Here is a 14,338-nt window from a genome sequence, read left to right as displayed (position 1 = left end):
GAACAAACATAGAATTTTTGTTTCATCGAACAATATTTTGTCCCATGCCTCCACGTACTGGGATTCTGTTATTAAGGAGTCTGTTGAAATAAGAATTAGCAAAAAAACTTAAAGCGCGATAGCGGATACCATCTGTGTATGCAAACGTGCGCTTGATGCAGAGCAGAGACGTTCCTTCCAAGTTTACGTTACAGTGGAAGCGGTGGCGCCACCGACGCACACATTGACACCGTCTGCGACAGCAGTACGTAAGCGCCGACCAATCACAAGCCGTCCACGGGCTATACAAAACGCTACCACAGCAGCATTGAAGACAGACTGTTGCTCCTGACGATGACGATGTTGGTAATCGTCGAAAGACTGAGATTTTATCGTGAATTGACGCGGCAAGAAAACCGAGAGTGTTTAACTGATCAAGGTAGTTCATAAAACAAAGAACCGACTCGTGTTGATAACATATTAGATCTTCTGGTGACAAACACACCCGACCTATTTGAAACAATTAACGCAGAAGAGCGAATCAGCAATCATAAAGCGGTTACAGCATCGGTGATTTCAGCCGCAAACAGAAATATTAAAAAGGTGGGACGATTTTTCTGTTTTGCAAGAGTGACAAAAAGCAGATTTCAGAGTACAAATGTTTTATCTCAAGTACAGATAGTGTTGATCAGTGTACAAAGTTCAAAACCATCGTACAATATGCATTATATGAGTATGTGCCAAGCAAGATCGTAAGAGATGGTTGTTGTACCACAGTGGCTCTTTTCGGAGTTAGCCAAAGCCTTGCAGACAAAGGGAACTTCACAGCAGTTTTCTATGTTTGTGTTTGCTACGGAAGCAAACAAAAATTACACGAAGCGAAATGTAGTGTGAGGAGGGCTATGTGAGAGGCGTTCAAATGAATTCGAAAGTAAAGTACTATGTACTGACTTGGCAGAAACTCCTAAGAAATTTGTCGTATGTCAAAACGGTAGGTGGATCAAATTAAAATATACCGACACACTGTGAAACAGCTTTGGAAAAAGACATTCAGTATTTCGGCCTTTAGTCTGTCATCCTTTGTCGCACAGACAAAATGGTGGAGGACCTACAGTGCAGTCCTCCTCTGTGACCACAATGGTACTGAAACAATCTAGATATCGAAACAGATGACAGAGGGATACAAAAACAATCCAACTGGTATCCCATCAGGTCCAGCGGCCTTTCCTCTTTTGAGCGATTTTGATTTTACGCAGAATACGCGAAGGAACATGCCCCCTTCTTACAGCGGTGTACAGTAGGTCTCTAGACGAGCGTAGATTAGATTAAGACTAGTTCCATGGATCATGAATACGGTATTTCGTAATGATGTGGAACGAGTCGAATTTTCCAATACATGACATAATTAGGTTAATTTAACAACATACTTAAGTTAATATAACAACTTTATTTTTTTGTGTTTTTGTTTCTTTATTTTTCTATTTTTATTTTTTTTATTTTTTTCAATTTTGGTTTTGTTTTGTTCTCGTTTTTCTTTTCCTTAATTTATATCTAAGAATTCCTCTATGGAGTATGAGGAGTTGTCATTCAGAAATTCTTTTAATTTCTTCTTAAATACTTGTTGGTTATCTGTCAGACTTTTGATACTATTTGGTAAGTGACCAAAGACTTTAGTGCCAGTATAATTCACCCCTTTCTGCGCCAAAGTTAGATTTAATCTTGAATAGTGAAGATCATCGTTTCTCCTAGTATTGTAGTTATGCACACTGCTATTACTTTTATGAAATTTGTTATTAACAACCAAACCCAATTCAAGAGAGTATATATACTGAGAAGCTACTGTGAATATCCCTAGATCCTTAAATGTCTGCAGGATGATCTTGGGTGGACTCCAGCTATTATTCTGATTACACGCTTTTGTGAAATAAATATTTTATTCCTCAGTGATGAATTACCCCAAAATATGATGCCATATGAAAGCAATGAGAGTAAATTAGCTTACTACGCCTATTTTCAAAGATGTTTATCACCAAAATTTGCAATGACCCCTATTGCATAAGTAGCTGAACTCAAACGTTTCAGCAGATCATCATCGTGTTTCTTCCAATTTAATATCTCATCAATGGACACACCTAAAAATTTGGAATATTCTACCTTAGCTATATGCTTCTGATTAAGGTCTATATTTATTAATAGCGTCATACCATTCACTGTACGGAACTGTATGTACTGTGTCTTATCAAAATTCAGTGAGAGTCCGTTTACAAGAAACCACTTAGTTCTCTTTGCTGATGATACAAGTATAGTAATCACACCTGACAAACAAGAATTAACTGATGAAATTGTCAATACTGTCTTTCATAAAATTACTAACTTTGCCTCTTCATGAATATAGAATGGCAAGTCATTAATATATAATAAGAACAAGAAAGGACCCAAGACTGATCCTTGTGGAACCCCATTCTTGATAGTTCCTCAGTTTGAGGAATGTGCTGATCTTTGTATGTTATGAGAACTACTTACTTCAACTTTCTGCACTCTTCCAGTTAGGTACGAATTAAACCATTTGTGCACTGTCCCACTCATGGCGCAACACTTGAGCTTGTCTAGCAGAATTTCATGATTTACACAATCAAAAGCCTTCGAGAGATCACAAAAAAATCCCAATGGGTGGTGTTCGGTTATTCAGATCATTGAAAATTTGACTGGTGAAAGCATATATGGCATTTTCTGTTGAAAAACCTTTCTGGAAACCAAACTGACATTTTGTTAGTACTTCATTTTTACAGATATGTGAAGCTACATTACTTTCTCAAAAATTTTGGATAAAGCTGTTAGATCTGATGTCAACAATTACCGTCCAATCTCCCTTCTATCCCCCTCTTTATGCAAAGGTATAACAATAGCATATTTCAGTCTATCAGGGAAAATGCCCTGTTCCAGAGAGCTATTACATAGGTGGCTGAGAATCTTACTTATCTGTTGAGAACAAGCTTTTAGTATTTTGCTGGAAATGGCATCAATTCCATGTGGGTTTTTGCTTTTAAGCAAGTTTATTATTTTCCTAATTTCAGAGGGAGAAGTGGGTGAGACTTCAATTGTATCAAATTGCATAGGTATGGCCTCTTCCATTAACATGCCTAGCATCTTCTTATGAAAACCTGGATCCTACTATATCCACAACATTTAGAAAATGATTATTAAAAATATTTTCAACTTCTGACTTTTTATTCGTAAAGTTTTCATTCAATTTGACGGTAATACTGTCTTCCTCTGCTCTTGGTTGACCTGTTTCTCTTTTAATAATATTCGAAATTGAAATCAGCAACTCTGATAATAAAATTAAAACAGACATGATACACATATTCCTGGATTTTTTAATAACTTTTCTCAATATAACAGTAGTTTTTATAATCTTTGATAGTTTCTGGGTCACTATTTCTTGCTGTCAGACACATTTCCCTTTTCCGGTTACAAGATATTTTTATACCCTTAGTAAGCCATGGTTTGTTACAAGGTTTCTTACGAGTATATTTAACTACTTTCTTGGGGAAGCATTTTTGTAAATGCATTTGAAAACTGTCATGAAATAAATTATATTTTAAATTGGCATCAGGTTCACGGTACACCTCATCCCAGTCGAACTGCTGTAGGCTTTTCGAACAGATGTGCAGAACTAATAGACCTTTATCTCTAACGTCGATCAGTTGTAGAATTTGGAACATGTATTATGTTCGAGTAGAACGACTTTTGTGGAGACAAGTGAACGACTTTTGTGGAGACAAGTGAACGACTTTTGTGGAGACAAGTAATGTACTCTGTAGGAATCAGGATGGGTTTAGAAGACGACGATCGTGTGAATCCCAGCTCGCGTTATTCGCCCACGAGACTCAGAGGGCCATAGACAAGGGTTCCCAGGTGGAGGCCGTGTTTCTTGTTTTCCCACAGTCGATTATTAAACAAGGTAAGAGCATATGGAGTATCAGACCAATTGTGTGATTGGATTGAAGAGTTTCTAGATAACAGAACGCAGCATGTCATTCTCAATGGAGAGAAGTCTTCCGAAGTAAGAGTGATTTCAGGTGTGCCGCAGGGTAGTGTCGTAGGACCGTTGCTATTCACAATATACATAAATGACCTTGTGAATGACAGCATCATCGGCAAAAATCGGAAGTTCACGGAGGGTATGGTATATCGAGAGGTTGTAACAATGGAAAATTGTACTGAAATGCAGGAGGATATGCAGTGAATTGACGCATGGTGCAGGGAATGGTAATTGAATCTCAATGTAGACAAGTGTAATGTGCTGCGAATACACACAAAGAAAGATCACATACCATTTAGCTACAATGTAGCAGGTCAGCTACTGGAAGCAGTTCATTCCATGAATTGTCTAGGAGTAGGCATTAGAAGCGATTTAAAATTAAATGACCATATAAAATTAATCGTCGGTAAAGCAGATGCCAGACATATTCATTCGAAGAATCCTAAAGAAATGCAATCCGAAAACGGAGGAAGTAGGTTAGAGTACACTTGATCGCCCACTGCTTGAATACTGCTCACCAGTGTGGGATCCGTACCAGATCGAGTTGATAGAAGAGAGAGAAGAGCTACAACGGAGAGCAGCACGCTCCGTTAGAGCATCATTTAGTAATCACGAAAGCGTTACGGAGATGACAGATAAACTCCAGTGGATGACTCTGCAAGAGAGACGGTCAGTAGCTCGGTACGGGCTTTTGTTTCGAGAACATACCTTCAAGCAGTATATTGCTCCCTCGTATGTATATCTCGCGAAGAGACCATGAGGATAAACTCAGAGATTAGAGCCCACACAGAGGCATACCGACAATCTTTCTTTCAACGAACAATACGAGACTGAAATAGAAGGGAGAAGCGATAGAGGTACTCAACGTACCCTCCACACACACCGTCAGGTGGCTTGCGTTGTATGGGTGTAGATACAGATGTAGAATGGGTTTCAACGGTTCCTACTGGCTCCACCTTGTATACCAGTGGAGAGGCTGTGGTCTCACTACACTCCAAAGGAGTCATATCACGTCCAGTGGGATTGCAGCAGCATTGTATCCTCAGAGTAGGATTTGGATCATGGGGTCGCGGGTTCGATTCGCAGCTTGGTTGCTATTTTCTCTGCCTGGGGACTGGGTGTTTGTGTTGTCATCATTTCAGCCTCTTCATCGTTATTCGTGACAGTCCAATTTTTACACAATGCAACCTGGCCAGTGTGAAAATTGGGACTTTGTATGGGCGCTGATGACCGCGCAGTTAAGCCCCACAAACCAAAAAATGTTCGAATGTGTGTGAAATCTTACGGGACTTAACTGCCAAGGTCATCAGTCCCTAAGCTTACACACTACTTAACCTAAATTATCCTAAGGACAAACACAAACACCCATGCCCGAGGGAGGAATCGAACCTCCGCCGGGACCAGCCGCACACCCACCAACCAAATATCATAGGGAAGGGTTGAAACGCCCAGTGTCGATCTGGTGGCAGCAGGGTCGAACGCTGTCAAAAATACAAACCCTCGTTTTAGACAGCTAAGTGTGTGGGAATCAACGCCCCAAGGAAATGGGTGGTTTTACTGACACTGTTTATGCGACCCTATGAGGTCTTTCGTGTCGAATCTTAGCGGCGATATACCTGAAATGTTTCCCCGATCCACTGATAACAAAACCGCGTTATTTCATCACTGGGTGCCGCTGTTCTGACCTCCATCGCAGAAGCGGCAAAAGATGCGGCGGAATGTGTGTAAGAGAGGGTGTGATGACCTTCCCATAGTATGACAGGTCCACAGTGCCGTTGACCAGAATTGCGGTGGAATTTTGAGCTTTAAGGTCACATTGGCACCTATCATTTCTGAACTGTGGCCTTTTTTACGAATTTGTAGACGTGTTGCCTAGCCCAAAGGTGACGTCGAAGGGCGACACGCTTTTGCACTGTTACACAGGACCTATAGAATTTATTTGATTTATGAAAAACTAAATGAGCTGTTATATTTTAAACCTCATGTTCAGGAAAAACTCAAATTTTATAGTTCATGTCAATTTTTACCACAGATCTGGAAAATTCTAGAGTTTCATGCAGTTCTAAGTACTGCGGGAAATTCATTGAAGAATCCCTCTTATGTTGGAAAGTGTACCTCTAACAACAAATGCTGCCAACAATAAGTGAAAAAAAACCAGAACAAAATGACATTTCACATGTAAAAAAAAATATTAACTTCCCCTGCTCTGTGTGTGAAGCCTGAATCCTCCCTGGTCATACTGACGAAGTCTTACTGTCCTGTGGTGCCTCTCGTGCTCTAAGTCGGCCCGTTTGACGTCCTGACCCCATTAATTTTGCTGCGTAGTGTATATACGGAGATGTAAGATTATACGAGCTTGTGATTGTGCTCATTTGAATGCAAATTTTGTATGTGTGTACTTGTTTTCACCATACGAAAAATAAACATACGGATTCTGGGCTGTGTGGCCTTCGAAAAGAAACTTTTTGATCGCCTTATGTTTATCACACAAAATCGTTGTGAGCATTGAGCCAACCATCTCACTGTCGCACCAGGTTGAAGACATCCGTCTGGTATAACCGCACGTCAAGCTACGTGATCAAGTCCGTAATTGCCAGCTGCACCTCCTCATGCGACGTGACTCGTCGACCCTTCAAAGTCCTGTTTCAAAAACTAAAGGCGTAATAATCGGGCCAGGAGAGATCAGGACTACAGGGCGGGTGCTCGAGTGCATTCCACCTCAATTGGCGTAGATGAGGCTGGGCCTTTCAGATCGACCAATTTCTTGTGCCGAATCGTGACCAGTACGGAATCTGGCGTACCATTCCACAATCGTGGTTTTCGATAGACGTGCTGATTCGTACACATTCTTCATTCTCCGATGGATGTCCGTACATTCGGCGCTTATATATTCACATCGAAGTCGCTGGTCAGAGTACTACATACACTGAAGCAGTACTCCCCAACTGAAACTTTTTGTCGTCCCTGTTCATCACAAGAATAAACCTGTCGTAAACATCGGCAATGAGATTCAAGCAAACGTGGAAGAATACATTAGATTTCGTTTCACGTGAGGTGGAAGCCAAGTTGTGAGCACTACAGTCAAGTACGATTATAAGGATACGTTTTAAGGTGTGTTACACGAATATAGATTGAGCGATAATGTTCAGACGTAAAAGGAGACGGGCATAGGAACAACACAGCTTCTAATGTCATTTAATTTTTAAAAAGAATGAAATGATATTCAGTAAAACTCCAGCACGACCGCGCGCTTCTTAGGTGACCAGACGGAAAGCAAAAAATGCTCTAGTTCTCACTTGACATAGTATAATCACAAAGAAGAGTGCCGGCAGCTGTGGCCGAGCGGTTCTAGGCGCTTCAGTCTGGAACCGCGCGAACGCTACGATCGCAGGTTCGAATCCTGCCTCGGGCATGGATATGTGTGATGTCCTTAAAACTACTTAAACCTAACCAACCTAAGTTCTAGGGGACTGATGACCTCAGATGTTCAGTCCCATAGTGCTCAGAGCCATTTGAACAAAGAAGAGTGATGAAAATTCCTAACGTGAAGACAGCGTAATTTTTCTGAGCGAGCCATGTGTGATGCAAAAGTATACTGCACGGATTTAACCGTACTGTTTAATACTGAAGCCACTGAAGGTATTAATTTCAGTCAGTCGTCTGGTAATCTCGTAGCTCCTTCGTTATTCGAATCCGAGGAATACATTTCAGTACTGGAACTGTCGTTGATCGACTCGTTATCGACGTAGCAGACAACAGAATCCACGAAGCCCCACCCAGGCGCTGCATTTTCTCCTTTCTCCGTACCGTTCTATACCCCGCCAAAGTTCGGCAATGACATGTGAAAAACCTGCGTGCGTTTGTTAAGCTGCCAGACGTATTGGAACTGTCTTTAACTTGACTCCACATACACATCAGTTCTATTGGTTTCATATTGTAATGGTACAGTGGCAAATGTAAAAATGCTGCATTTATACGGTGTGCTCGATGTTGTGAAAAGAATGTTTTTCCGATTTCTACGACGGATACCTAGATTTTTTGGCAAAAATGAAAAACTTAACAGTCTTTCATAAAACATCGGTAACTGAGAATTTATATTTGAAATGAAAACAAGAATTTCACGTGCAATATGTAACTAAAAACACGAAGACGTGCATTGTTCATAAAAAATTGATGTAGATAATTCAAGTTCATCTCAAAAAAATGTAAATTGAACGAGAAAAAATTGACTCAGGCGAGAGTTGACCCAGAGAACCACGTGCTGCAGTAAGTGACCCAGATAATACGCTACCGATTCCGCTGTAGATTAACTTACATTTGGATTGCAACTGTATCTAATACAATCCCTCGGAAAACTTCGAAGCCGGTTATCTCCGTAAATTTATGAAAAAACATTAAAATTGCCTATTTCTCAACATATTTTAACCGTGTTCCACAGGCATGATTCACTACGGAACAGGAAGCAGCCTCAGCCATTTTTATACTGCGCAACAATCAGAGCACAACAGTGCAGAGGCTGTGACTATACACAATTTTTGAAATAAAAACTACACAACCAAAGCGTATCTACGAAAAACGTTGATGGCTGTTAACACATTTGAATATCTTTAAGTTTCATTTAACCTAACTTAGTAATAAGATAGATAATACTGTGGGGGAAGTAGGGCCTACTTATGTATTGGCTATGTGGTCTTTCCAACTGAAGCTGTTCGTAATTTTAACACCCAGGTACCTAGTTGAATTGACAGCCTTGAGAATTGTACTATTTATCGAGTAATCAAATTCCAACTGATTTCTTTTGGAACTCATGTGGATCACCTCACACTTTTCGTTATTTGGCGTCAACTGCCACCTGCCACACCATACAGCAATCTTTTCTAAATCGCTTTGCAACTGATACTAGACGGTAAATTACAGCATCATCTGCTAACAACCTAAGAGAACTGCTCAGATTGTCACCCAGGACATTTATACAGGGTGTTACAAAAAGGTACGGCCAAACTTTCAGGAAACATTCCTCATACACAAATAAAAGATGTTATGTGGACATGTGTCCGGAAACATGTAATTTTCATGTTAGAGCTCATTTTAGTTTCGTCAGTATGTACTGTACTTCCTCGATTCACCGCCAGTTGGCCCAATTGAAGGAAGGTAATGTTGACTTCGGTGCTTGTGTTGGCAGGCGACTCATTGCTCTACAGTACTTGAATCAAGGACACCAATACGTAGCATCAACAGGTTAGTGTTCATCACGAACGTGGTTTTGCAGTCAGTGCAATGTTTACAAATGCGGAGTTGGCAGATGCCCATTTGATGTATGGATTAGCACGGGGCAATAGCCGTTGCGCGGTACGTTTGTACCGTGACAGATTTCCCGAACGAAGGTGTGCCGACAGGAAGACGTTCGAAGCAATTGATCGGCGTCTTAGGGAGCACGGAACATTCCAGCCTATGACTCGCGACTGGGGAAGACCTAGAACGACGAAGACACCAGCAATGGACAAGGCGATTCTTCGTGCAGTTGACGATAACCCTAATGTCAGCGTCAGAGAAGTTACTGCTGTACAAAGTAACGTTGAGCACGTCACTGTATGGAGAGTGCTACGGGAGAACCAGTTGTTTCCGTACCATGTACAGCGTGTGCAGGCACTATCAGCAGCTGATTGGCCTCCACGGGTACACTTCTGCGAATGGTTCATCCAACAATGTGTCAATCCTCATTTCAGTGCAAATGTTCTCTTTACGGATGAGGCGTCATTCATACGTGATCAAATTGTAAATTTTCACAATCAACATGTGTGGGCTGACGAGAATCCTCACGTAATTGTGCAATCACGTCATCAACAAAGATTTTCTGTGAACGTTTGGGCAGGCATTGTTGGTTATGTCTTGATTGGGCCCCATGTTCTTCCACCTACGCTCAGTGGAGCACGTTATGATTTCATATGGGATACTCTACCTGTGCTGCTAGAACATGTGCCTTTAGAAGTGCGACACAACATGCGGTTCATGCACGATGGAGCTCCTGCACATTTCAGTCGAAGTGTTCGTACGCTTCTGAACAACAGATTCGGTGACCGATGGATTGGTAGAGGCGGACCAATTCCGTGGCCTCCACGCTCTGCTGAACTCAACCCTCTCGACTTTCATTTATGGGGGCTTTCAGCTCTTGTCTACGCAACCACGGTACCAAATGTAGAGACTCTTCGTGCTCGTATTGTGGACGGCTATGATACAATACGCCATTCTCCAGGGCTGCATTAGCGCATCAGGGATTCCATGCGACGGAGTGTGGATACATGTATCCTCGCTAACGGAGGACATTTTGAACATTTCCTGTAACAAAGTGTTTGAAGTCACGCTGGTACGTACTGTTGCTGTATGTTTCCATTCCATGATTAATGTGATTTGAAGAGAAGTAATAAAATGAGCTCTAAAATGGGGAGTAAGCGTTTCCGCACACATTCCTCACAAGCAAAGAAATACAATATGTTATGTGGACATGTCTCCTGAAAGTTTGGCCGTACCTTTTTGTAACACCCTGTATAGATCGGGAACAGCAGAGGTCCCAGGACGCTTCCCTGGGGAACACCTGATATCACTTCAGTTTTACTCGATGATTTGCCGTCTATTACTTCCTGAACTAAGCTTTCATAAATGACCAATTCCGTTTATGGAAATCAGTGCTTTTTTTTACTGTTTGTGTCCCCCCCCCTTGGCCTGTAGTGCAACGTGACGTGTTTCCTGCCCTTAGCCTGGAGCGGACGGAGCGGCCCTGCTCTGAGGGCCCGGTGCCGCGCTGCCTGCGGCTGGGGCAGGCGGGCGCCCTGCCGGAGAACGCCGCCATCCACTACGTGTGCGCGCGAGTCGGCGGCCGGCTGGTGCCGCAGCTGTACAGGTGCCCGCAGGGGCTCGTCTGGGACGAAGGCCGCTACGAGTGAGTACCCACACACACCACTCGCTGCCAGCCTACACCGAGCTGACGGGATAGCGATACGCACCTGTACAGATGGCGGTAGCTTCGCGGACGCGAGGTATTTAAAGTGGCAGCGGCTTGGCCGAACTCATTTGTGCTCAGGTGATACACGTGAACAAGTTTCCGATGGCACTACGACCGCACGACGGAAATCGACAGACATTGAACGCAGAATGGTGAAACCTTCCCGTCTCCTCTATACCTCTTTTGTTAATGATAACCTTCCCTTTTACAATGAACTATGAAACCTTTCCTTAGGATTTCTATCTCTTGCTTAACAACGACAAATGAAATCTTCCCTTTGAAATTTATTCTCTCTCAATCTTTTCATATAAATTTAACTGCTGCTATTTTAAAAGTGATTTTCAGATTATTTCGACGGAACATAGAATGTGTCGTCGTCGAGTGGCCCTCAGTCGTTATCTGCAATAACCCAAAACTGTTCCTTACCTTTTTTTTTACTGTTACTGGATCGCCAACTGACTGCTACATCGAACTGCGACATGAATATACATACTGTTTTTGCTATACTCTATTAGCTGCTGGTGGTCTATGTGAAGACAGGAATGGGGTAGGACGTCAAACAGGCCGACTTGATAAGTGGCTGTATTTATTACCAAAGCTGACGTTATTCTTTAATTAAATTTGACCGAAGTTAAGAGAAAGTGTAACTATGAATTACGTAACAATAAAATTTTGCAAAGTTTTACGTTGATGGTTTTGGGGATGGATTGTAATTACAAATGTTAATTATATTATGAATGAAATAATTTTGCAAACGTTCAAATGGGACTTACTTTTTACAATAATCTTACAACTAGCATTGCGCAAACGTACCTTCAGTAGTCTTGAGTTTCTCAAAAAATTAATTCAATAATATTAGTTTCTCTTATTATAATAGTTAGCTGATGTCTCTGTACATCCATTTATAATCTCTTGTAAATCATAGCTGGTAGCTGGCAGGCACACCGCTCCTCTCAACCTCTCGCTTCAGACCTGCTACCGACTCACTTCACTTCTCGCTTACTACTGACTTCCTACGAACGCTAAAGTGCGGTCTCTCCTGCCAACAATGCTTTCTGGTGCAGACAATTCCTGCTAACATTACAAAATGTATTAATGCGCGGTCTTCCCCGCTCTTTTCTTAAAATGTGTTCATACGCGGTCTCTCCCGCCCTTTTTAAAATTTTATCAATTTGCGGTCTCTGTTCTCAACAATTCTTTGATGCAGACATTCCCTGCTACCGCATTTATTTCCAACATGACAAATATTAATTATTCCTACTTAATCCTACTAATAAAATATAAACATCTTTCATAAATTGTGATTTGACAATAGAAATATGCATGTCTTACAATGGTAGTTGGATCCAAACGCACGCGACATTCCACTTCAGAAATCGTTAGAGAATTCAATATTCCGAGATCCACAGCGTCAAGAATACGTTGAGAAAATAAGGTTTCAGTCAGTACCTTTTGCCACGGACGACACAGTGGTCGACAACCTTCACTTAACGACCGAGAGCAGAGGCGTTCGAGTACAGCTGTTAGGGTGGAACGTGCATCCGAACACTGAGCGTGCCGAGTTTCTGACGCCATAGCGTGGAGTAGCACGTTCGGGAGTCTCTCCTATCGTGCACAGCAATGTCTAGCACGTCAGATATTCTGAGCGTGTGTCTAAGCGTTGACCAATCGGATGGCCCAACGTCACATGAACGCCATCTCCCTTCAGCATAGAGCTGTAAGGCGCTATATTGGCATTCAGTTCAAGCCTATACGTATACAAGATGGTCCATTGACAGTGACTGGGCCAAATATCTCACGAAATAAGCATCAAACGAAGCAACTACAAAGAACGAAACTCGTCTAGCTTGAAGGGGGACACCATATGGCGCTGCCATGGGTCAAACGGATATCAACTGCGTTTTTTTTTCTTAAATAGGAACCCCATTATTTATTACATATTCGTATAGTACGTAAAGAAATATACGTTTGTGACTATTACAGCGTCATCTATCACAAAGCAAAAAGTTTTGTCCAACTAAAACATCCATAAGTATGTGGTATCACGTAACATTCCGCCAGTACGGGTGGTATTTGCTTCATGATACATTACCCGTCTTAAATTGGACCGTTAACCAATTGCGGAAAAGGTAGATATCGTCTAGATGTATGGCTACTGTGATCAAAATAGCCAACGGGCGTGTACTACGTATGCTGCTCGGTATCCTGGACATCATCATCCAAGTGCCCGGACCATTCGCCGGAGAGTTACGTTATTTAAGGAAACAGGAAGCGTTCAGCCACATGTGAAACGTCAACCACGACCTGCAACAAATGATGATGCCTAAGTAGGTGTTGTAGCTGCTGTCGCAGCTAATCCGCACATCAGTAGCAGACAAATTGCGCGAGAATCGGGAATCTCAAGCTACATCAACATCGATTCCACCCGTACCATATTTCTATGCACCAGGAATTGTATAGCGACGATTTTGAACGTTATGTACAGTTCTGCCACAAGAGAAATTACGGGACGATTAGCGACGAAGCGTCATTCACCAACAGCGGTAATGTAAACCGGCATAGTATGGACTATTGGGCAACGGAAAATCCAAGTGGAACATCAGCGATCTTGGCGGGTTAATGTATGGTGCGGCATTATGAGAGGAAGGATAATTGGCCCCCGTTTTATCGATGGCAATCTAAACGGTGCAATGTATGCTGATTTCCCACGTAGTGTTCTACCGATGTTACTACAAGATGTTTCACTGCATGACAGAATGGCGATGTACTTCTAACATGATGGATGTCAGTCACATAGCTAGCGTACGGTTGAAGCGGTATTGAATAGCATATTTCATGACAGGTGGATTGGTCGTCGAAGCACCATACCATGGCCCGATCGGATCTGTCCCCGGGTTTCTTTCTGTGGGGAAAGTTGAAGGATATTCGCTATCGTGATCCACCGACAACGCGTGACAACATGCGTTCAAATGGTTCTGAGCACTATGCGAGTTAACTTCTGAGGTCATCAGTCGCCTAGAACTCAGAACTTATTAAACCTAACTAACCTAAGGACATCACACACATCCATGCCCGAGGCAGGATTCATACCTACGACCGTAGCGGTCGCTCGGTTCCAGACTAGCGCCTAGAACCGCAATGCCACTCCGGCCGGCGACAACATGCGTCAGCGCATTGCCAATGCATGTGCGAACATCACGGAAGGCGAACTACTCGCTGTTGAGAGGAATGTCGTTACACGTATTGCCAAATGCATCGAGGTTGACGGACATCATTTCGAGCATTTAATGCATTAATGTGGTATTTACAGGTAA

At 42.3% G+C, this 14,338-nt stretch overlaps 1 protein-coding gene across 1 annotated transcript in view; it reads left to right on the top strand.

Annotated features, from left to right (window-relative positions):
- LOC124614049 overlaps positions 1-14,338 on the top strand; it is a 92,995-nt gene that overhangs the window by 54,047 nt on the left and 24,610 nt on the right. The window contains exon 3 of the mRNA XM_047142882.1: positions 10,779-10,961. Coding sequence (XP_046998838.1) covers positions 10,779-10,961 — 183 coding nt within the window. The remainder of the gene's footprint in view (positions 1-10,778; positions 10,962-14,338) is intronic.

The sequence above is a fragment of the Schistocerca americana genome, chromosome 4 (assembly GCF_021461395.2).
Source record: "Schistocerca americana isolate TAMUIC-IGC-003095 chromosome 4, iqSchAmer2.1, whole genome shotgun sequence".
Taxonomy (NCBI): Eukaryota; Metazoa; Arthropoda; class Insecta; order Orthoptera; family Acrididae; genus Schistocerca; species Schistocerca americana.
The sequence above is the reverse complement of the archived record's forward strand: the minus strand, read 5'-3'. Positions and strand labels throughout refer to the sequence as shown.